Source organism: Apteryx rowi, unplaced genomic scaffold, assembly GCF_003343035.1.
Source record: "Apteryx rowi isolate R43461 unplaced genomic scaffold, aptRow1 scaffold_18, whole genome shotgun sequence".
NCBI lineage: Eukaryota > Metazoa > Chordata > Aves > Apterygiformes > Apterygidae > Apteryx > Apteryx rowi.
Window position 1 is genome coordinate 2,545,916 of NW_020448085.1, and position 25,418 is coordinate 2,571,333.

Consider the following 25,418-nt stretch of genomic DNA (forward strand, 5'->3'; position numbering starts at 1 on the left):
TTGCAAGTACATAGGATCTCTTTCCAATACAACTCAAGAGATGACAGCATAAAACAGACAACAGCTCAACACTGTAAAGGTGTTTTTTTGAATTATCTTAAAAAAGAGAAGCCTCCATGTTTCTGAATTTCTACTTTCAAAATGTTTTAACATCAAAAAGCAGTGAGAGAACTTTTGAATTCACAATTTTAACAGCAATTGGATATTAAAAAAAAAAAAAAAAAATCACTGGGAGAATCTTTTCTTTCCACTGACGTCAATAGTTTGCTCCTAACTCCCTGAAGTATACGTTGTTCCTTCTAAATCATTTTCATGGCTCTGCGTTGTAATCTCACTTGGACGTAGGACAGCAGAATAGAAGTGCATTTGTGGAATTTGGTATTGTATAACAAGAACATCGCATTGGGCTCATTTTGGTTTGTCAGCGATCCAGCTGCAAATGTATATGGTGCTGGAAAATTCCCTAGAAAAAGAGATTTATCTATCAAAATGACTCTCTTAAATACATTGTCAAAATTGTGCGTGCTGTTTCTCTGCTGGTGGGCCAATGTTGCGACATACCTTAAAACTTAGGATGTAAGTTGCATAAACTGAAATACCTGATGTATATGACTTGCAAGTCTTATTTCTGTCTCTTCCCACTCTTTGCTCGGTTACCTTGGTCTAGTCCCATAACATCTCTGGGTCTCCGTTTTCCCTCTGTAGAAAGGAAGGATTAATTGTACTGATACCTCTTTGTAAAGCACTAAAGTTCTACATTAAATACAACTAATAAAAAAGTGTTACTGTCATTTATTAGTTAGAAGCTTTATCGTATCTCTAGAGGAGTGCTGCTCCTCTTAAAGTGCTCCTCTGGGTCCGCGGTCAGTGACTTGCCCATTCCTGCGCCGGGACATATCCAACGTTGAATGCAAAGCCATTGGGGTAAAATACTACCTCTGTGTGTAGGTTCCAAAAGCCTAAACAGATGCTGCTTTCTAAAATAAAACTCTGAGCTATTTCATGATGGGTGGTTTCACAATGAATCTCCTACAAACTGTCTGATCAGCTTTTGCTCGGTATTTTGGAAGTGGTGTGAGGAGGGAAGAATTGTAAAAGTCATAAAGACAAATGTTGCCCATAATGGAGCGCTGACACATAGATTATCTTTACAGTTCATTTAAAATAATATAAAAATATTTACTAACCTTGTAGGAGACATTTTGATGGAGTTAATTTCTTTTCTGTTTTTGTGCATTAACAGCCAAATGGTGCAGCACTGTGCCTAGTTTAGTGAAACCAAGTACTTTCTATGTTAGAAGTAAATAAAAAACTTTAAAAACCTCTTGCAAAGCGAACACAAATGTGTAATCTCTGTTCCTGTAAAGTTTAGAATGATTTTGCGGTGCACTGAGTGATTCCCTTAATCAGATCAGGGCAGGAGTCGTGAACCTGTCAAAGTCCATGCAGATTTGAGCTCGTGATGGGTTTTTATAAACAGATGGTTTTTAATTTGGCCTTGGAGTAGGAGGAAGATGATGCTAAAATAATTATGTACTGCTGAGATTGTCTTCCTCTTCCTTGACTCCGCTCGCCAAGCTCTGCGCTCAGCCTGCGTTCAGCGTCCAGCTCGTCAAAGCTGGGCTGTGCCCAGTGTGACCGGGGTTAATTACACTGCGTGCAGCTCTGCGTGGATGTTCAAGCCTGGAGCTGCTGTCTGTCACCCCCAAATAAAATACCATCCACCGGGAGAGGAAGGTGTTTTATCTTCCCGAGGCTCAGCAGCCCTGCTTGCGCAGCGGTGCCTGACTCTGTGAAAGCACTGCCGCCTGGCTGAACTGGAATTTTAGAGCAAAATCCCCTCTCTCAAACAAACCAGACCTGTAAAGGGTTTCCTCCCACTGTGTGAACTGATATCCCGCTGTATTATATTTAGCAAAAATAGCAATCGCCTTGCATTGCTCAGGGTACCAGACGTGGGTAGGACCTGCTCTCGTTCGGCAGATCTGAGATGCTGGCAGTATCTTTCACTCCAGTGGTAGCAGGAAGATTTTTTTTTTTTGCCTTTCAAAAAATCAGCAGTAACACTAAATTTCTGCAGAGTAGTGCTATGCAATACCGTTGGTTAAGTCCTTGCCTTGCAGCGCATCAGCAACAGGACTTGTATGTTTTTCCCTTGTAGACAGAGAGTTATAACTGCTGCTTTATGTCAGGCAAATACCATCTTTTCCGCTGAACTTCTGGTCATAGAAAACTCATTGCTCCGCTGAAGGCGTGAGGCCCCTCCTGGGTATCGAGGTGCTGATGTGAGTGTCAGGCTCGCCACAGCTTGTTCTTATTACAATTATGGCATGTTGATTGGGTCAATGCTTCTCCCAGCTGGAAGATGATAAATATCCAAATATATCTCATGTATTTACAAGGTTGAAAGTTCTTGAATTACTCTGAACAGCCAGCTCAGGTCTTTGTTAGTCCATCTACAGAACAGGAAAAACCCTAATACTGCAAAGCTCCTGAAAAGCTGTGTGAGTAGCAGGGCAATGACTCCACGGATGACAATAATATTTAGCTGTTGGATGTGCTAAATATTATTTTTAACCGTTAAAAAGCTGTCACAAAATTTTGGCAGAGCAGGAAAAATTCTAGTATGGGTCTTTGCTGTAAATGAAATACCAGCCTAATGTGATACAAAGTCGTTTTAAAAAATGTGGTTGAATATATTTGCAAAACTGGTTTTGGTCTGATTTCAGCATCTGCATCCTTGAGCCTGTGTTTACTGGCACTTACACCTCTAGAGACATTTGCCACACGACTAATTCCTATCCATTTCTTGCATTTCAAGCATTTACCGTGATGCTGTTCTAAGAGCAAGAGCTACCTTGTATCGTTCCCCACTCCGCTGACTTCCTTATCTTTTATGATGTTATTTGGAAAGATATCTATTCTCTTTGGCTTATACTCTCTAATTTTTCCCCATTTGTTACTCTTTAACTCCTTAATTGTGGTATTTAATTCAGTAAAACATTGCTGGATAAAGTTTATATATAACCTACTGTACAAATTAAAACTACCTCTAATGAGGCAAATTGCAGTGATCAGGTTCTGTTAAGTATGTGACCTTTTCTAAAGTATCTCAGCCTGTCTTTGGAGTCACTGTAAGGAAACGCTGAGTTGAAGAATAGTCACTAACCTTGAATAGTGCACAAAACTCAAGATCTTTTTATTTTACAGTATTGGTAAATACATACGATGGAAACGTTTATTAACTCAAAAATCTTCATTGGTAAAAGAATGTAAACAAACTAGCAATATTAACTAATTCTCATTTTTCTCAGCTGCACGTACTGCAGCTGGAGAGTGTGAAGTGTTTATTTCTTAGCATTGGTGGCAAGCCAACGCTTTCTGAAAATCCGTGTTCATACCTTTCCATCATTTGCTTTACAAAATAAAACTAAAAGATGTAAAGTTTCTAATATTACTGCGTCAGGAAGAGATTTTGGAAAAAGGAAAGAATTAGTTATTTTGCTCTCTTGAGCCATATGCACTCGATTCAGTCTGTGTTTGGCTTATGTTTTCACGTCAAACAGTACAAGCAAGCGGTGGGTCAGCTCTCCTCTCTTATCCCAAAGAAGCAGTTGAATTGTGGATAAGGGAGAAAACACTTGAAGGGGTCCTGGTAGTTAATCCAGACTTGTCCTTTGTTTTAGCTGAACTTTTGTTCTCTGTGTTAATGGTTAGCTCTGTGAGTTAACTGTTTTGTTATAGGATCAACATACAATAGCGTATCAGGAAAGATGCGTGTGGATGAGTAGTTCTTTAAGTCTTTTCATTAAACTTCTGACTTTAAAGGCAAGTCCAGTTCTTTATTGGATAGCACTGAATGATGATCTTTTAGTCCACTTGAGAAGGAGAAATAAGGAGTAGCATTCAACCACAATAAATATTTCTCAATCAAGCTTCTTTCTGGGCAGTTTTCCTTAAAAAATTTTTTTAATTTTAGAGTATGTACATCCAAAAAGATCTGGAAAATTACTGGTAAATGTGCAAAGGTTCATTTTGTTCTGTTTTTGTTTTTGAAAAGGGAGACAACCTAGAGTATAATGCTATTATTTTTGATTTTCATACAATATTTCTTATTTTCAGTGTTATTGCAACTTGTATTAAAGTAGCGATTTTATTGGTTTAGATCTGTAGCTATAGCCATCATAGCTAAAGTGCAGGCTCTTATTTTATGAATGTTCATAGGGTCCATGTTCCAATTAACTGATTTATGTTCTGTCACCGGCAAATTAAAACAAAGAGTCTTAATGTATTTTATTGCTGTGCTAGATGGTTGAAGTTTCACTTAGGATGCAATAACCAGTGTCAAAGCAGGAAGCTAAAACCCGGCATTGTAGCAAAGGCTACAGGGCCACTTAGAAAACGTCAGCAGATTATTTATTTATTTTTTCCTTTCCAATCCTTTTATCCAGTAAGGCTCAGCAATTCACATTTGAAGATGAGCAGAACAATGTTGTGCTTGCAGAGGGAGTTAATCTGTGTCCAAAGCATTTTAGTTAAATTAAAACTAAAAACTAAAAAAGTTATTGACTCGTGCCAGGTCTTGTTTGAGTCTGGCTTAGAGCGACGTGTGGCTCCGGCGCAGCGAGGGCACGCGAGCCCCGGCGGCTGTCTCTCTGATTTATGCAGACCTGAAGCCAAGGGTCTTCGGTGTCTTTGCAGCTGTTTTGCCCTCGGTGGCCTGCCTAGGCGCGGGCCTAGCACGTTTTGCCAGCCGGGACGCCTGCTCGGAGGGGCAGGGGCACGCTTAGGATGAGATCGCAGTTCCCTGAGGAGCGTTCGGGGGTCGCAGCATCTCCCTGCCCTTCGCACTTCCTGAGAAGTCCTGCTAAGGCACGTTTTTCACTAAGGACAGCGGCCCGCATCACCTAAACAGCTTTTCTTTCTTTCTTTCTTTCTTTCTTTCTTTCTTTCTTTCTTTCTTTCTTTCTTTCTTTCTTTCTTTCTTTCTTTCTTTCTTTTTACCTGAGTTACCCACGTGGGCAGCACGAGATGCAGGGCTTGCTGCCTTGGCTCTAAGAGGGAGCTCGGTGCACCATGAAACAGGAGGCTCCTGATCCCATAAAAGCACGTCTCTGAGTTTGGCCTTAGCTTGAAGGCTTTCTGTGGGCTGTTAGCCGTCATCCACCAGGGCAAGGATTTTTGGAAGTCTGTTTTTCTGCAAAGCTGGAGTTTTTCATGTGTTTCCTCCTCAGGATCCATCATGCATCAGCGAGCCAGACTCCTCTGCTGTTTGTGTCTCAGGAATAGGTGGCTTGAAACCGTTGTGTAAGGAATAGGAAACGTATTAGGAATCATAATTTGTTTTTCTTCAGTTTCATTGTTTATTTTTCTTGAATGCCACGATTCTTTTTTGTCTGTCTGGTTTTTTTAGGTTTTTGTTTTGTTTTGCTTTGGGTTTTTTTTGGTGTTACATTAGTTTATCTGCTTTTCTGCAGTTACTATTTATAAATAACATTTTACATGCTGTTAACGAGAGCTTCCCGTTATGTCTGCTGTGAAACCAACAGAAGCAGGGAATGAAAAGCTGAAACCTTAAGATGAACCGTGCGGACAAATGGCTGGTTGCAGCCTTCTGCTCCCTCGGAGGGATTTTAGGAGCGCATGGGATGAGCCTGGCTGGGGTTTGCTTGCTAATGAAAAGTTACCTTACCCAAAGTTTGGCACGTCGCTGTGAAGCAGAGATGAACGCTATTACTAATCACGTCTAAAAGGCATGATTACAGCTGAGAAAAGGCGGTTCCCGAAAATGAGGCATGCAGGTTTGACTTGTCCTCCGTGCGGCATCGCTGATACCGTGCCGGCCGTCTGTTTTGCAGACCGCTAGAGATACTTATGAAATCAGTACGCGATCCTAGAGATTTATAGAGGCAGTGGTGTGAGCGAGAGGAGAGTGCCTAACTGGAAAATAACATTAATACAATTTACAAGCAGAGTGTCGTAGAAAAGGGTGGATTTCCCACAGTCTCCTGTTTTTGCCTGACTGGGGAGATCCAAGCGCAAAGACAAAGCAGAAAGCAATGATGCAAATTAGCCCCTTTAGACCATGATAATATCAGAAAAAATATGTGAAACATGAATTTATTCTTAAAGCAGATTTGAAGCAGTGCATGACAAACCATTGGACAAATATAACTTGAGGGTTTGGGGTGTATTTTATTTGAGCTCACAGTTTGACTTTGTTCAAGCCCTTTTTGTTCTTGCCAGTGTATCTCTTGCTTTCAGACCTTACTAATTTTTGCCTTCCTAAGGCATTTTGTCGCACTTTCACCATTGGCTGTGGCTGTGCTATGCCTCGCTGTCACGCCAAAGTTTCTCCTCCTCGTCCTGAAAGCGGTCTCCAGCGTAAGACTTCCGTCTTGCGGGTCTGCAAAGCGCTTTCCTTCCTGCTCTTCTCCGTTCGGGCTGCCTGATCGTTTGTCTGGGGTGAAGGTCTGTCTTTAAAGGACTAATATTTTGTTGCTGGCAAAAGAAAGGGGAGGTGAAGGAAGGGTCGCGGTGCAGATCAGTGTTAAACAAATTGTGAAGGTCGCGAAGATTTTTAATCTAGCTTGAAAGAGAGACTTGTACCCAGCAGCACACTTTTGTTTGTGGTGGTCTGAATGAACAATTGTGGCTACTTTGAGAATTTGGTGTAGACTGCATGACTGGTATAAATTGAATTAGGCTCATGACAAGGACATAGTCCCCTTTTTTTTCTATCTGCCTGATGGAAAACAGCAGAAAGCCCCGTGTGACATGGCTTGACCTGAAATGTCAATGTGGGCTTTTGTGACAGGCTGTGATTCCTGGTCCCTCTTTCCATAAAGCCAATTTGGTGGCGACTAGCAAGGGGGCTCGCTGCCCCACAGAATGTACTTACAGTACAGATGAGTGCCTTTTAGGTTAATCCTCGTTAGAAAGCCAGGCTTTCTTCCTGAAAATGGGGCAAAGCCTTGGGCTCGGGTAACAAAGTGCCCCAACGGCGCAAAAGGACGTGCTTGGTAAGGTCCTGTCCCTCCCTGTCGCCTGCCTTTGTCCCTTTGCTCGTCCAGCCCTGTGCCCTCCCTTCCCTCCGCTTGCTTATATCTTCCATTTTTCTCTTCCCTGCCTTCTGTTTTTCTCTGATCTTCCCGCACTCGTCTCTTCCCCACACTTTGCACCCCGGATTGGACTGAAATTGCTCCCTCTTTCCCATGCTGGCAGGGCACCTACTGAGAAAGCATTGGGAGTGCTGCTTTTTTTTAGCAGCAAAACAGCCCAGCTTTCTGATTTTGTTTCTATTTCCTTCCCTTTCCCTCCCCGACACCCTATTTTAGCTGATAGTGGTTGCAAAATTGGAAAATTTTGATAGTTATAGTACAACAAAGTAAAAAGCAACTGAACGTAGGGTTGTGTAACAGAAAAATTGTAACCTAGAGTGTTCGTCATTGCTCTGTGTGCGCTTATAACACAGATGTAATGAATTAGCTGGAAATATTTTGTAGCACTTTAAGTACAACAAAGACATCTTGAATTGCCTCTTTTTTTTTTTAACCAAGGTTAAAAATGCTGTAGCTCCCGCTGATGCACAGTGCAGTGCTTTTTTAATGCAGTGAATAAAAATATTTGTTGTCCTAAGTTTGAAAAATAATTAAGGGAATGATTGTCATGTTTTTCCTGAAAGTTTATTTCAAATGAGCAGCTGTAATCTGAACATAGGTCGCCCAGTGTTTTTACAGTTTATATTTTTACAGGTGGTAAATTAACAATTAATTGGCGAGAAAACTTTGCCCATACAGTACAGGGTTGCTGTTTCAAGGCGTAGGGTTTAGCTGCAGGTACGCTGACAATGAACTACAGCAATGTGCTAGTGTCGTGACTGCGTTTAGGTGGTATTTTGTGGAAGTTCTGGCGTTTGTATTGCCAATTCTGGTGGTTTTGGGTGGAGAGCCCTTTCAGCTCATGCCACATTCTTCTTGAGACGATAAAGGACATTGAGATCATCGTGTGGTGCAGTGAATCGAGAAACATCTACTTGGCCAAGCATGTTACATTCCATTATCTCCTGGAGATTTGAGAAATATGTTCTCTTTAGTAATACAATTTTTTTTTCTCTTCCCTTGTTCAGAGACCTAAGTGAAAACCAGATAAAAGGAATCCCTAGGAAGGCCTTTCGAGGAATCATCGATGTGAAGAACTTGTAAGTGACAACTTCATTAATATTTGTGGTGAAGAAGCTTCTCCCTAGCTTACACCTGGCAGTTACTAGTTATCTGGCCACCACGTGTCCACCTCTGTGCAGCACCAAGGGGAGCTGTGGACTCTGCTGTGCGAAGCAGGTTATTGGCAAGGACCTCACACGCTACTTTGGTCCACTTGGTCCAACACACCTGGGAATTTTTGAGCAAAGACAGACATATATGTAGAGAACTTACCTCTCCCTGCAGTCTTACCCTGCAAAAGCCAGTCAAATCATAGTCCGTGCCTTGAAGCACTACATGCCTAAGAAAAGATCTGGTAGAGGTTTTGTGTGAAACTGAATGATTTCGCTTAGCTGAAATTTTCTGTCCTACCAACATCGGTGGGAAGTAAGCATGTCAAAACACGGCACGTGGACACACTAGTTGAGCGCAAATTTCAAAAGATGAGGTGATGTGTGAACCTAGCAAGCATGAGAAACTAACTGTGCCTGCTTTGACAGTCTGTCTTGAAAATTTAAGTAATTTTAAAAAGCCATTGAAGAGACAGAAGTGGGGTTTTGCTGTTTGTGCTAATGAAGTTACTCTCTCTTAGCTTGGCCAATGCCTTTTTCTCTTACAGTCTGAAGTATGTGTACGTACAGACTTTCTGTTCGATGTTCCCAGAGCTGTTAGAAGCTGCTTGTGCGTTGTGTACCAGAAGTGCATTTGTGTGCACATGCACACAAACACGCACACCGTTGGCATGAGTAGGGTCAACACAAAGTTTGCAGAGAAAGGGGGCGACATCCGGCAAGTTGGCCGAGAGTCTGGATTTCCTGAGAAAACTCTCAGCCCCTCTCAGAGAGGGAAGCAAGATGTTCCTTTTATTTGTTTTTAAACTGTGAGTAAGCGTGTACTGAGCCATTTTAAAGCCATTAGTATGAGCACTGTGTTATCCCACAGCTAGCCCAGCTATCGTCTGAGACCCCACTGTGTTAAATACTGTAAGCACTGGGTTAATGGTATGGACTTTTGTAGTTTCTTTAGTAGAAAAATCAACAGAAGGAGATCTCAACAAAACCCTTGTCGATGAGCACTCTTGCATACCTATGCTCCTTTTCATTTGTTTGCATGATGGAAAACCTCCTAAGTGTACAGACTAAATTTTTCTATAGGCAGCATGGAAAGTGTTACGGGCGGTCGAAGTGAGTCAGAGCGTGACCACATTTGCAGCCAAAGGCAAAGCACGATCCTTGTGCTTTCTCTAGCAGTGCTGTATTGCAGGGAACATCACGTCAATGGAGACAACACTACAGAAGATGAAAGCAGGGCTTTCCTTCCTCCAAACTGGTAAACAGAGGTGCAAAGACACCTGTGAGCTGCTTTTGTCACTCCGAGCACCCTCCCTACTGTCTCCAAGTCTGGCGCAAGCTTCCTTGTGAAACTTTGGGCTAGGGAGAACCTGAAGACTTTTACGTGTCCCATAACATACACAGCTGTTTCTGGAGTCCTTCAGCGTACTAAGCTTATGATTCTTCAATGTTTTGCTACTTCCTTCTTGTATGTTGAACAGTAGCTTTAGCTTTTCGGTATGAAAGCTTATTTCTTGAAGGTCAGCCTGAGAAAGCATAGCTTGGGGAACACAGTTAAATTCATTTAAGCCTTGACTTTAATGTTTCTCTTAAGTGGAGGTATATCAGAGGACCCATGTGAATAGGTCTAGGTTTTAAGACACAGGAGAAAAAGAGGGAAAACACTTGAAAAACATGGAGGTGCTGTGGGAAGGAGTTTGTAGGTTTAGAAAAAAACATGGCACTTTGTCATGTTAACCTGAACTTTACTTACACTGTGTAATCTAGAGGAAGAATAGATGGTGTTTCTTTTCAGGATATCCATCTTACAAGAATACTGATGTTATCACTGGATCAGAAAGCAATTCCGGTTGGAAATGGCTCGGGAGGTCATCTTGTCCAAACTCCTGCTCAGCTGGAGCACAGGGCTTGGTAGGCCAGTGAAAGATGTGCTGATCTGAGCCATCGCTATGGTGGTTTGGGATAGGTAGCAGAAGACACGCTCAGAAAGTGGGAGAAGCAGACTTTTCACTCCGGTCTGTAGTCACTTGCTCTTGATAGCGAGTGTTTGAATTGCGTGTCCAGTGGCGTTTGCTAGTGAGGGTGGCTGTGGTTCGTTAGTGAGGGTGACTGTTGCTTCCAGACCCAGGCTAGTGGCCTGGGAGTTGCTGAGAAAAGTGTGAGTAAATCCTGAGCCAACTTGCTGCTGGGAAATTGTTAAAATTTCTGCAGTGAAAACTGTAAGGGTGTGATGCAAGTTGAGCAAAGCTAATATTTCAAGCCTTAGGCAGGAAGCTAAAGCATGCCAGCTCCCATTCTCAGTCTCGATTTGGCAGCCAAAAAGCCCCCTTCTGTGTCACAGAAATGGCCATGCCAACGAGCACGAGTGCTGGAGCTCCTCGATGGAGTGAATGAGTCTTTGCCTTTCGGTGCCATTCAGCTGTCTGAACACCTGCACTGCTAATCTCCCGGTGACGCTCTGACATCTGTGCGCTAACACAATAGCAGCAGGGTTGGCCTTTTCTATGGTTATCCCTTTGCAGATTTAGTGCATTGTATCAGGGTTCTTTCACCCTTTAAAGCAAATTTTTGAGCAATCTTGGAGGCTTTCAGACATAAGAAACAAAGTTATATATTCTTCCGCTGACCACTTCTTTCTGGTTTCTCTTGAAAATTCATGTAGGGGAAGGCTGGCATTGAATTGTCTCTGCTTTTATGGCTTGACATTTAACATGGCCTTAAATTCTTTTGGTTTCTAAATAAAGTGTCCAAATGTCATGGAAAAAATAGTACCTCAGCAGATATTATGATAGGGACGCAGCAATTGCCAGCCTGCATTAAAGCCTCCAGACTAACGCTGTCTCTAACAGCAGCTTGGAGAGTGTCCCTCTGGAAAAACTGCAGAAAAGTAATGCGGTAGGCTGAGCCGGGGCATGAATGCCGTTCGGATGCAGACAGTGAAGTAGGCAGCGTCAGGGCTGTGTTGTACAGGGCATAATATGCATTAGAGTGGGTGCTGGTCGCAAACCTGCAAGAGCCACCCTAGGCAGCAGCGGTAAGGAATACAAACTGGCAGGCTGTGGCCGGGTACATAGCAGCTGTGGGGCATACTGATGTGGAAAAAAGGACTTCTGATTTTAAGATAAGAGGGGCTGCTGTCTGTGCAGAGGAAGGAGAGCGTCTTCAGCTGTGTCCCTCTGGCACCAGAACTACAAAACTGGCTTGGGACCAGCATCACTGTAGCCATTGGAAAAAATAAATGTTAAGAGGATTTGAAAGAAAAAAGGAAGTGTTACAGAAGTAGTGTTTTGTGGGTTTGTTTGTTTGTTTGTTTTCACCAGGCCTTTCTTTTTAAATGGTAAAAGCTTCTCACCTTTTCTCATCATCTTAGCAGAGCAGTGGGCCCAGGAAAATGAGATATGTAAGGATTGCGCTAAATAAGAACTTTAAAATGTCAGGGAGGCCAAAATTTTTCCATGAGACAAAGCCAAAGTAGAGGCTGGAGAAACTGAGGTTTTAAAACCCCCAAATGTGGGAAATCTATTTATAGGAATTATTTTCATATGTAGTGTTTTCTGCCGTTTGGCCATAAAATGCAAAGGAAGAATCTGCATACAGAAAGAATAAATTAGTAAGTTTATAATTAAAATATAGAAATAATTCCATTGCTTTTAGAAAGATTAGTGAGCATGAACTCTCAGTTACGTATAGTGCAGTTATATAGGCGTTTGGAGCAAACTGACGCTTTGAACATATTGTGGAATAGGTGCGTAATCGCTACTCCCCGGTCTCGCAAAGAGCGTTGAACAAGCGAGGGCAAGCGGAGGCCGGCGTACAGCGCACACCTGCGTTCAATTTCTGCTACTCATTGCTCAGAGAGCAGGAAATGTTTCTTGCAGGAATCTGGCCCCGAGTAAGTTATTTCAAGAATTAAAGTATCTGGATTTGGGTCTTGCTGAGCTTTGGGCTAGCTCAGCACCGTCAGCCGTGGTCCTCCATCCGAAGAATACGCGGAGGCGCTGCTGGGAGCCGGGCGCGCCGGCCCCGCTCGCGTCGCACCGTGGCGTCCGGCGGGCTGCGCCCCTGCGGAGGCGTTCCTGCGCTTTCCCTTCGGTCAGGCCACGCCAGCCTAATTCGTTCGGCTCAGTCCTGCTCCCAGAACAGGAACAAGCAGAGGCTCACTCAGGCAAGGGTGGCGCACCGGCAGCCGCCGCTCCTTCGAGGGGCTGCCGTGCCGGTCGGCGGCGTGCTCCCAGCTTTTCCCCTCGCTGCGCTCCCCAGGACGGCGGAGCGGAGCGTAACCGGCCGAGCCGAGGGGGCGTCGCGCGGCGTTGCGGACGTGGGGGGCACCTCCGCGATGGTCGGAGGGCACGTTGCGTCGCAGGCGTCGGGTCGCTGCCTCCCGGCAAACGCCAGGGCAGGTGGCAAAGCAGCGCTCTCTGTAGCGAGCTGCTGCCCGCGTCGTCCTGCCTTCGCCTGGCAGAGGTTTGCTCCTGCGTTTTGCGGCGCTGCGGTCAGCGTTATTGCAGCGTTGCACGGCGCCGGCCGTTTCCCCAAGGCGTTGCTCCTTCCCGGCTAGAGGAGAAGCTCCTTCCGCAAAAGGGACGGCGCGGCAGCTCACCTGGCCCGCGTGCAGGGCGCGCAGACGTGGTGCTGGCGCCTGCGCCTGCCCCCCTCCAGCAGCCGGGGCCGGGGGCCGGAGGCGGCCCGTGTCCCAGCTGTCCGCAGAGCTGCGGCGCTGCCGTGCGCCGTCCTCCCCTTCCCACCGGCCAGGGCGGCGCGAGTCGCTGCGAGGCGGGCGCCGCGCGGACGGGGGGACGGCGCCGCCGCGGAGCGGAGCGGGGCCGCGGAGCGGAGCGGGGCGGACGCCCCCGTTGAAAGCCGCGCAGCGCTAGAGCCGCGTCAGACTGCACAGCTACGGCCCGTTTTGCGAAGCATTGCTGCCGTCTCTCGTTCTCGATTCGCTAGAACGCAGCTCTGTGCTTACTCGGCTTTCAGCCTTTTTCCTTTTCTGCGCTTTTCCCAGACAATAGCATTTTGTAGCATTGGGATGCAGAAAAACACAAGTTACCAGGTTCATCTGTTGTGATAATATGGGCTCATTGCACTTGTGTCTAAATATTTCACAGCTGCGTACAAGATAATACTTCATATTATCAGACCTGCAAGCTGTTTTACTTGCATCCAGGGGCCACTTGGGAAATTGTGGGTAATCTGCTGCTTTATAGCCCTAAGGGTTCCTTTGGAGGAAGAGATTAAGCATTTAGAATTAAAAAAAAAAAATGCAGAAATATGTCAGCACATATGTAACATTTACCACTTCTGTAAGTCTGCGTACATTTATTTTCCTAGTAGTTACATTACCTATACAACGTCAAAAATGAGAGCTTTGCAAGTACTGTAAAATATTTTGGTGACTAGTAGTTTTAGCTTCTTATTTGTTATATAGCTTTTCTTGGAAGGTACTCCTACTTTTTCTCTGTGTATCTACTATTAGCATTGATCCATGTGATTTTTACAAAAATTAAACATCCAGATTGCACATTCAGGTTTTGGAAAAAGCTGAATTTGCTCTTTACTTGGAAAGGTATTTTGCATTCACCTCATCAAAATACAAAAATGTTCCTATGTCATTTTTTTTCTACCCATCACAACCCAACACTGCAGATAGTATTTATAATATTCACCAATCAGTGACAGAATAAAAATAATAAAGCATACTTGTCCAATTAATTAAAATAATGAATAAACCCAAAGAAATGATTGATTTGTGTGCAGCCATTTCACTAGTAGAAAGCAAGCAAGCGATTGTGAGTTATTTGCTGCACATAAACATGCAGTATATCCTCATGAAACGTTGCACTAGAAAACTTAACTACTTTAATCTGGGTTCTCAAGGGAAACTATTACCCTGATCCCTTTAAAATTCTTGGCCTTAATTTCATGACGTTTGTATATAGTCTTCAGATTTACTATTGCAGTTCTCAATAAAATAAAACAAAAGGAGAGAGATAATCAGTTAACCTGATTTTCCACTTGTTTGGTGCAAAATCTGGAATGAGTCTGCTATAGTCAGCGGCTGGACTCAAATAAAAGCAAGGAAATAGCCGGAAGAGAATTGATTTGTGCATGTTGGCTTGTGTATTTGCTTAGGTATCTTTCAATAGGCTGAACAACATGTGTCTGTATTTGAAGATGTGCATAAAAGGCGCAATATATTTTAAATATCAATATATGAGAATTTTGAAAAGCATAAATTTGTATTATGGAAGAGACCGCAGGTTGCTTTGATGTCAGCTGATGTTTCTGAGTGTGTTCCGAGTCAGCACAACGGCTCAGAGGTATGGCAGCATAGCCGGCCCTGAAAATAGTCCTATTTGCAAAATAGAGACAAGCCCCTCGAACCCTCCAGGGGCTGAAAAGATCATTTTACGTAGCTTTCCTCCTCCTTTTCGCCCCCGTCAGCCCTGCAGTCCGTGTCCTGGGGAGTTCAGGGGTGAAGCTTTGCCCCCTAAAGCCCTGCGGAGGAGCCCTGGGAGCGCTGGCCCAGGGCGAGCAAAGCTCCTCGACCGCGGCGGCGACGGCGGCTCTCGTTTCCCTCGCGCGTAGCCCGTCGGGGCGGTGCCCCGCTCTCGGCCCCGCTCTCGGCCCCGCTCTCGGCCCCGCTGCCGCGCCTGCCGTGCCAGGCTGGGGTTTTCAGGTGTCGCTGCAGCCCTGGCACTTCTGCGCGTGCCTCTCGCCGCGCCACGAGGAGCGGTTTTGTTTCAGCTTGCCTGCTGGGCAATGCGGTTTTGGTGGGTTTTGCATGGCATTTGCGCTGAAGGTGCTCCGCTGAATTTTTTTAATGAAACTTCTGCATTAAGTAGAGTGGCGGTCGCCCCTGCGCTGCTGTGCCGGGGCAGGGCAGGGGGTGTTTCGGGGCGGGGGGCCCTAGCTGTGGGCTTGCCCAGCCACGAGGGGTCTGGCGCCAGCAGCTCGTCCACTGGAAGCCAAGCCATCGTTCCTGGAGAACAATTTTCCAGCCTTGGTTCCCTTCCCCCGAGTGAAATGTCGGACAAATGAAAGGTGAAATATCTCCAAGTGTGCTCTGCCTATATCGTAGAAGTACATCAGCTAACAGTGTTTACTAGTGTAGGATATATGTGTGGGCGGCATTTAATGTTTTTAAAATATTTAATATTTTGATAAAATCAGAGCTGAATACCTCTACAATGAGGCTATTCCTAATTTTGATTTACCAAATTTCTTATTCAGCATATCCACTGCCATATATACAGTTCTCAGTATTACATTTTTTGGTCAAACCATGATTTTTTAATGTTTCCTGTAAGCTTAAGACAAGCATAAATACCATTTTTTTTCTTCTAGTAAAATGTGTATGTATCAAACATCTTTTAAAGGCTGTGCTTTCCTTGTTCGTATGGCAAAATCCTAAAGGTACCAGCGGAAATGCTGGTGACACGAAAGAAGTGAATCACACGGGCCGAAGTCGCCCTTTCCAGCTACTTCAAATTCTGCTCCGCTCTTCCCCGTGCTTTTTAGTTTGCATAATTCATTGCCTTGCCCTGCCGGAGAGGTTTCCTCCCGCAGCGCTCGGAGCAGCTCGGCGCGCTTGCCGCCAGCGCGGGTTTTGAAGAGCGGCGGGGACCCCGTCGGAAAACAGCCCGTCTCGCGCACGGGGCCCGTCTGCGCCGCTCAGACACTGCGAAACCATCAGTGTTTGCGCGCGAGAGCCCCGGCGTGGCAGTCACGTGGAAATTTATTAGTTTTTCTGTCCTGTAGGTGGAAGACGGTGAAAAATCAGTTTTGGGAAGCTGGTTAACTGGGACGTGGTCCACGTGCCGCCTGTCGCATTGGTGGCGATGTTCGAGGGAGGCCGCGAGGTGCCGGGGGAGCCTCTCTCCGGGTCTCCCCTCTCCCACTGGGAAGGGGCTTGGGAAGAGCGCGCGGCGCAAGCGCCGTTCCTGGCCTCTCCCTCGCTGCTGAGCTCGAGCAGCGCCTGCTGCCCGGGGTCCAAGGTCTGGTAAAGGCGGCGAGATGCTGGTATTTGCAGCGCTGGCTTACCCGCTTATTTGTTTTGTGGAGCTCTGCCCAGCGCTTTCTGGGCTCGTTCTTCCGTTTTCCTCGCGCAGCGGGGCTGCGCGTCGATGGAACACCCCTGCGGCGGTGCCGCTTTCCCGTCGGAAGTAGCGAAGAGCGGATCTGGCCCTTTGCTGTTTTCACAGTCTTGTAAAAGTCTTTTTGATGGAAACCAACTCCAGAAAATGGCATTGTTCAAAAGCAGCCTATGTGGTGCTCTTGCTGTCCTTTTGATGTAAAACTTGATTAAAATGGAATGTGACATCGGTGGAAATAGTATGAAAATCAAATTTTCTTTATTTTGTCCTTTTTTTTAGGCTAACCTTTGCCTACAGTTTATCTTTGGATAATTTGTCCTGTCTTTGTGCCGTACCTTAATTTTGAACACCTTTGTTGAAAATTTTCTGCAGCATTCATCCATGATTGTCAAAGGAGCTTTTATTCCAAAAAAAAAAAAAAAAAAAGAAAGAAAAGTACTGGTTTTAATTATAATTCTAAATAGCTTCATAACCACGGTGAACTCTGAATTTACATCATTTTTATGATAGCCCCCACCATTCCTGGCTTATTGATTTTGTCATTTGCCTCATTACGTTTAATGCAAACCTCTTGTAGGGAGCCGTGCCGGGCACGGAGGGGTCAGCGTGTGCACGCGCCAGCCAAAACAGCACAGCAATATCAGTTTAGCGCCGAGCCGTGAATACATGGGGGCTGTAAATACTGTCCAGCAGCAGAACAAAGTCGGCCTTCTCCTCTTCCACTCGGGCAAAGTTAAAACTGTCGCCTGAACGTTTTCTTCCCCGTGCTCCCACCGTGGCTCCGTAGTCGGAGCAGCCCACGTCTTTTACCCGGAGGGCAGGAGGGTCTTTGGGCGGAGGCAAGGCCGGGGCCGGGCCGTGGGGCCGTGCGGTGCCGGAGCCAGGGGCTGCCGCGGGAGCTGCGCGGCCGGAGCAGCTCTGCCCCAACCCGGCTCCGGCTGCGAACGAGCCCTCGAGGGACGCGGTGCCTCGGGGCTCCCCGGGCGGGCGCCCTGGGCGTCTCCGGGGTCGCGGCCGCTTTGCCGCAGCGCGACTGCTGCGGTCGGGTTGCGATGCTTCGTTCTGCAGGTGGCCACGCTGCTCCTGGGTTTGTGGCGCCCTTTAAGGTGAACAGAACTTCCTCAGCTCTGAATTAACTTTTCTGGATAATGCAGTGATTGCTGCTTTCAGCCTGATCTCTGTTAAAAAAAAAAAAACAAAAAGTGATGAAAACCGTGGTGCAGAACAGGCAAGTAGACAGATATATGCTTGCTCAAGAACGCAGTGATCAGAAACTAACTTCAGTGACTGACAGGGGACTGGATTTCTGGCGCTGCTCTTCCTCGACCGCAGGGACGTCCCGCGCCCCGACCCCAGCGCGGCTGCGGGCCGCCGAACCCGCCGCTCTGCCGCAGCGCTCGCTGGGAGGGCAGAGCTGGGCATTAACCCAAAACCCGTGCTGCTTTCTTGCCAGCTGCCGAGCCCAAGGGGAATGACTGCGCTCCTGCTCGAGCCGCTCGGTGGCTGCGCTCTCTTGCAGCTGGGTGGCTCCAGGAGATGGAGAGGCCCTAGGAAGGCAAAGCCACCTGCAATTCGATTCAGTACAAAATTGTTATGCCTCGGAAAGAAAACATTTTTTAAGGGAAAGAAAATGCAACTGCTGCGGCACAATTGTATTTTACAGTCTTTTAATCATAAATTGTGTTTATACAAACATATGTTCATGATGTTTATGCAGCAAGGAATATTATCCAGTCCTTTTAAACAACTGGTTTGCTACATCATTTGAAAATTTCTTCAATAGAAACCTGGGTCATGAAAATCATGTGTGGATATTAAGAGGTTTGCATGGAGAGTCTTGTTTTGTTTTGAAGACTAATGCTTGTGCTTGCGTCTTTAATGTTTCCCTCCAAATACGGATCTAACTTTAAGTGAAGCACCCAGGGCACTCTGGCACTCAGATATCGGTTATGAGATGAATAGAAGCAGTGTACACTAGATTGGGCGCAAACCTGACATTAGGTTTGGTAAAACAGCTTTGAGGGAGACGAGAATAAAAATCCCTTTATTTTAGACCAGCTGACACAGGGAGAATGCAAGCTAGCAGCGTTAGAAAGGGCTGTTAGATGATGGTCTCATTTGTACAGCTGCTTTCTGCTACGGAATATCATTTTCCTCCACATTTTTTTTTTTTTAACCAAAAGCCTGTGGGATCTAATTTTGCTTTTGTTTACCCTTTGGTAGACCCATAAATGTCAGAGAAACAAATGAGAGAATTCTGTCTCCATGTGAAAGTAACCTCTGTTTCCATCTTTTCTAATTTTTTTAAGGCTCTTTTTGAAGTTATTTTTCCAAATCATTGAACAATAGTGCAGTAACACTGTAATAATAATGAATACGCAGTTCATACAATGTGCTGTTTTCTCACTTAGAATTCTTTTTCCTTTCTCTCATTTTACCAGAGAAAGTAAGGATTTCTTGTCCTTTTGAAAGGACATGAAGCTTTCAAGAATGATCAAGAATGTTTCGCTATATAATTCTGCCTCAATATCCTGTCAGTCAAAGCTAACTGTAAGGCAGTCATGATATGATAATACTAGAATAATTTTTTTTCAAAAAAGAAAGGAAAAGCGAAAGTCATAACTCATTTAAACAGATAAAATAATAGGCTTTTATAAAACTGTGACATAGCGCACAAGATTTCTTAATGCAAATGGTTTGCATTAAGATTCCTGTAAGCAGTTCTTGCCACACTTCCAGGTGTCGGACATACGACTCCCATAACCAGACTACTTCTCAGGGCAGCAAAACATTTCTCCTTTAAAAACAAGTTAGAAACTTCTTGTCATGACGTGTGGTGGGAAATGGATCTTTCTGTGTGAAAGTCAGCTTTAGAAATGAGGTTGAATTCTTCTCTGGTCTACTTTCTTTCATGACCCCTTGGTAGCCCCATACATGAGTTTCACCCTTGCACCTCCTTTATTTTCTATGTAATTTATACACTTCAGCTCAGCTCATATGCGGCATCCGCTATTGATTAGGCCCTGCTTTTAAAACCAGTCTTATAAGGAAGATGACTGCTGCAAGGAGGTCAAGTGGTTTCCCTGGAATGGTTCAGTGAATAACAGTGGGCTAGCAAATACGGGCATGTTTTGGGGTTTAGTTCTCTGGGTTTTGGTTTTTTGCTCTCTATTCTATTCTATTCAGCTCTGCCTTGAACACGTGTTGCTTTTCAGAGATGTGGCTCTCGCACTTGTGGCGTAGCTGGAAAGCAGAAGTCAGGGTGACCGCTCGGGCATGGAGGGGTTAAGCAGCAAGCTCTCATCATCACTAAGTTAGGCGAGCAGGTGTCTCAGTAGTGTGCCTGAGAAGGATGGGAGAAATCTCCTGTGCTGGCAAGGTTGTGCACGTATCCTCTTTACGTACGTACAAAAGATTTGTCGTTTTGAATGCAAGAAAGAAAACTTTGGAGCAAGGCTTTTCTCTGCCCGTTTTATTAAGGTGCTTTGACATTTCATTATAAATTGGACATCTGAGTTTGTTAAAAGGGTTGATTAAGGTAACTGGTATGCTATTTTGATCCAAAGTTGTTACCTAAGTTTACCAAAGAATGGCAATTTTCTTGCACAAGACTTCCTTTTGTTATGGCAGTCCTGGCAAGGGAAGCGCCTGTCTCTGCTTTGAATATATTTATGGATCGATGACAGGAAAGATTAAAAAAAAATAGCAGTAAGCAAGAAAGTTTCAAAGTCTTACTGATTAAGCTAACATTTTAAGCTTTTTTTTGCTAATGGCTCCAATTTTGTAAGGCTTGTAGAATCATTATTGAATGGCTAATAAGTAAATGAGAATGATCAGTTTAGACATGTAGCTGTTTATATTTAAGAAGTTGCAATGCCTAAGATGATCTGAAGGATGAGGTTATTACTTTTAAAATGAGGTTTTTTTTCTTAAGAAATAAAAAGCAGTTTGCACAGAAAAATATTGAAGCCTGTAACAAATAGGAAACTTTATAAATAAGCTACCATATGCAACATTTTCTGTTAATGTTGTAGTAAGGTGTAAAATTAGTTAACCATGTTAGCCATATTGTACATAATAAACCATCTATACCTAAATTTTTCTTTTCTAGTTAGGGATACAGTTATTTCATGAAGCTGTTTTTACCAGTTGTGAGTGGAATAATTCTTCCAAATTTCTGCTAATTAGAAGTCCTGATTTTTAGATAAACATAGATTTTTAAGTTATTTTACTAGAGCCCGCTGCAAGCTGGGACAAAGCCCTTTGGAGCAGACGTATCGCCCTGTTTTGGCAGCACGTGTTGTCTTGGAGGTTACGGTTGTCCCATGACACTGGGATTTCTCAACTGTGAGGTTTCAGATCCAGGGTCAAGATATTCCCTGTCCAACAGTTAATCTCACTAAGCTAACAGTGATCCAGAAGGAACGCTGACAGAACTGCTTCAGTATCTCTTAGGCTACTGCACAAGAACTAGGCTTACGTGATGATATCAGGTGCCAACAGGGCTTTTTGATGACATCTTCACTTTTAAGTAGAGATACTGGAATTCAGTAAAACCTTAACACTCTTACACGTTTTACCTTCTGTCTCTATAAAGGTACTGTGTGCCAGTAATAACATTATCACTAGTTATTTATTGCACTAAGTGATCTTCAGCACTTTCGATACACGCTCTCCTATGGTCTATGCTTTGGGTTAGTACTTTAAGCCTCCTGAGGCTAGGGAAACATATTTTAATTTATAAATGATGTAGGTAAGTGGAGCTGGAAGGGGTGCATTCAGTTCCTGAAATTTTATAAAAACCTCAATATGTTGCTGACAGCTGTACATCTGCAGGGCGCATGTATAAATCTATTAAAGAGTGAGGGACTTGAATACTACAGCGATCATGTAAATGCCAAAAATAGATGAAAACCATTTGCTTCTGTGAATTAAGTGAAATAGTCCTCCGGTTTCATGTAGGTGGAAAGAAACCCTCCCTGGTGTATATGTGCAAGAGCTGTCACATATGTTTTCTGACCTGTTCCTTCAGGATATATAGTAATGCCACATTGATTTGGTAAAAGATTATTGCTCAAACAGTTAAAGATCTACTAACAAAAACTGAATGTAGTGATCCAAGCGTATTGGATGTTTATGGTTCATATGGATGTTCAAACAGGAACATTTGTTCCAAAATGCTTGTAAACATAAATCTACAGGATGGATTGCTGTCCTTGTCCTGGTGATAAACATTTCACTGATGACATGAATTTGGCTGCCTTGAAAACAATCAAAGTTGCTTTTTGTCAACGATGGTACAGTTTACTGTGTATCTCCATAGCGCTTTTCAAAGTGTTTCAAAATTGTTATCCTAACTAGATCCCAAGATGGCCAACAGCAACATTATTTTTGATTCCTATTTGATGTATCAGATCATTTATTTGTTTTCTTTCATTCCCTCCCCACCCTATTTTCTAGGTTTTCTTTTAATTTGCTTTTATGCTAAATTCTTTTTCCATCTAGAAACTAGTTGTTTTTTCTTAGTCCCTTGTGTTCTCTAGATACCCTGAAGTGTTTTGGGCTTCGATTTGCTGTGTGCAGATAAAGGCATTTTATTGACAGTGTAGGTGAAAGTAGCAGGTGTTTGCGATTTAGTACAGACTTGCGGAGAAGAGTGGATGGCAGAAGAGGACACAAGTCACAGAGGCATCATTTGTGTGACACCTTCTTTTTAAAATGTGTCATGGGTGATTAACTTGAACCTGGATAATTGCCGGGGGAAGATGGATGGGTCTTCAGTTCCTACAGGGCCTGCCAACAAACATTTCATTTCAGCGAGTGGCCTTTGCATCCATTGGCAAGACTAAGACTGAGGGACCACGTTTAGGCTGGCCTGGTCAGGGCTCTTGTGTGAGGCCATGAACGCACACAGAAGTGAGGTTTACTCGCTCTCTGAGCTCGCCATATGAAAGACAGGACAAGATAACACTCACATCTTCAGTGAATCCATACACTGGAGAAGGTGGTTTGGTGAAAGTTCAACAGTTAGAGCTAACTACAGTCAACTTGGATGGCCAAGAGCAGCCCCCAGTCAAAACTTTTTTTTGCAGACCATACCCTACTTTATAACAATAACAAAGTAGCATTTTTTTATTATTATTTTCATCCTTTACTAGTCTTCCCAGAATAGCAGGAGAGTTGTTTGCTTGCACACATATAGCATACAGAGTGCCCAGGGAAGTGCACAGTACTGTTTTTGTGAGAATAGTACAAATATAAATGAATATATAAATGTACATAACAAGAACTCACCCTTTTATTAGAGATTTTATAGCCTAAGTGGGTGATGCAAAGATCCGAAGCACATGTATGTTAAGTTATTTCTTTGAAATTGTGTAAGAGAACAAGCAAATTTGGGGTAATGAAGAACTGAGTCAGAGCTGTAACCATAAGAAGTAATCCCACTGGGAATTTGGATGTGGGACTTCAGTTCATTGCCTTGAGCTGTGAGAATGAAGTTTGATGCAAATGCCATGAAGTCCTTGGATGCTTCAGGATGAATGCAAACATCTCTCTCCTACCTAATTTAGCACCATCTCACCTAAACTTGCCTATATGCTTATCTAGTATTGACTACAAGTCAGCCACGGTTACAACGTGCAAGATGAGATGCAATGCCAAGAAGTGACAGATCTGAGGATATTTAAAATAACCAGAGGATCAGGACACTGCATGTGCAATGAAGCAACCCCTGGAAAGCAATTCTCGAATGTTTTTTATAGTATACATTGCTTGAGTTTTTTATATCAGTGGGCAGACAACAGCCTTAGGAGTATAGTTATAGATTGTAACTTGGGTCTAATTCTTTTTTTCAGTAGGCCTGAGAAGTCGCATACGCTTGCACCGGGAAAGTAGGGTGACGTGTAGTCGGAGTGAGGAATCGGGCATGTGGACCTCTGGCATTTCAGAGCATTTATGTGTTAAAAACAAAATCTTTGACTTAGGTAATGCCCAAGCAGGTAGGCGATGAAGAAGAGAAAGCTGTAGCTAAGCCAAACGACTCCTTGACTTAATGTAATCGAAAATATTTTTCGTTGTCTGATTGTTCAGTGGCCTACAACAGAAAATTTTAGAATAATTTAACCTTAGTGTCTCTAAGGTAGAGTTGCTGTTGCTGGATCAGTGTAAGTGAGACCACTCTTCTACCAAGGCAGGAAAAAGGGGTAAGAAAAAAAAAACCAGAAACTGAAACCAAAAAGGCCAGAAGCAGACTCTGCCACCCCCAGCATCGCTCTGGAATGGGGGTTTTAACAACCTTGTAACCAAGGTTGACACACTGCTGTGACTTTGTTCACAATATTTACCTATTTTGGTATTTTTTAACTCTTAATTTTTGTTTTAGGAGTTAGAAAACATAAGTCATTGTTGGACTGCAGGCGAGAGAATTAATATAATGTAATATGTGATATTAAAGGGGACAGATGTCTGGGGATTAAATGCCTAGATTCCTTTTTGCCCTGTCACCCTCCTAACTGGTTAAAGAGGTGCTTCAGGGTGTCTGGCCCTGGAGCACGTTCACCTTCTCTTAATTGTTAAGATCTGCTGCATTTGTGGTCTCTGCCATGGCCTCTATCTCATCATGTAATTTTCATGTTTGCTAAAAAAAAAAATCTAAGCCTCTTAAAGGCATGAGAGCCCTAGTTTTTCTCTCAATGCTGCATTTGGTAAATTTTTAATAATAAAAATGTGCAATCAATGAAACACAGAATTAACATGATTTTTGCTAAGCAGCCCTGCGAAATGACTTTGCTTTCTCCTGGCAGTATATGTTGGCATCCAGCCCCATCCCGGCAGGCTGCGCGCACACAGCCTGTTTGCTGAGCGCTCGCGGGAATGAGCCGGGCCCGCGGGCAGCCCGCGGGGAGCTCCTGGTGGTGGCCCGAGCTCTCCGGGCAGCAGGTCGCCCCGCGCGTCTCTACAGCTCCTATCCTGCGCTGCGGGTAAGGCAGCGGGGCCGTATCCCTCCCTCTTGGGTCAGTTCGCTTCAGTTTCTTGCAGTCCTCTGGCCTGCCAAAGCCACATTTTAGAAAGGCGGATAGCACAAAACAAGTTTTGCGTGCCTTCAACAACTGCCAGCCTATATACATTTTAGCATTAAGGGATGACGTGTTCTGTGTCTTTCACTTGTTAAAGTTTTGGTGCTCTAATGAGGTTGTTACTATATGGAACATACGCATAGGATCATTATCACGGGGAAAAAAAACCAGCCCTAGCTGCACGCTGCTATATTGATCTGCCTTAATAGCTAGCCTGCAGAGGCTTATTTGTTTTTTTCTTCAAAATGAGTGTGACTTACATGCTATTAGTTCCACGTAAGTAATGCTGTGTTGGTAAATGCGAATATGTAAACAGTGGTCATGCATATCATATGTGTTTGGGCACGTGCCTGGAGCAGTGGCCGGCCGTGGCTGGCGATGGCGACGTGCAGGATGCTCTCCTGCAGGAGGGGTGCTTGCGGGAGAGCCTGTCCCTGCATGCACGCGAGGCCTATGCATTTCATGGCGTGCCACGCAGGCGGGCTGAAGGAGGGGAAGGGCTTCAGGTTTAGATTGTAAGTGTGTGCACGCGGGCAACTCCAAGCCCCTTTGCAGGTTGGGGTGGGAGGCAGCAGCTATGGAGTGGTCCTCCTCCATCCGCAATGGCTAGGTGGTTCCAGCCTCCTGCACCTCCTCTGTCCCCAGGCTCTCGCATCAAAAATGTTACTAATTAAATTAAATTTCTCCATATATTTTTTTCTCTACAAGTGCCTTAGTTTAAGGTTTTCCACTGTTTCATCATATCGCCTCTAATCTAGATTTGATTTCCTATTAATAAGGTGAGCGACTGGCAACATTCTTCCCATTGACCTGCCTGGGGATCCAAACTTTTCTTTGTATATGGCATTCAGTTCTCCTCCAATTAAATAATAATAAATAAAACAGTAAATATCTAAGTAAGTGCAAACCTTCCGAAAACGTAAAAACCAGCATACTAAATAACTTTCATATTCTCTAACACCCATTTCATCT

At 44.2% G+C, this 25,418-nt stretch overlaps 1 protein-coding gene across 1 annotated transcript in view; it reads left to right on the top strand.

Annotated features, from left to right (window-relative positions):
* Positions 1–25,418, top strand: part of SLIT3 (slit guidance ligand 3) — a 515,694-nt gene that overhangs the window by 268,464 nt on the left and 221,812 nt on the right. Inside the window, exons 5-6 of the mRNA XM_026061340.1 lie at positions 8,129–8,200; positions 17,597–17,618. Of these exons, the coding sequence (XP_025917125.1) occupies positions 8,129–8,200; positions 17,597–17,618 (94 nt within the window). The remainder of the gene's footprint in view (positions 1–8,128; positions 8,201–17,596; positions 17,619–25,418) is intronic.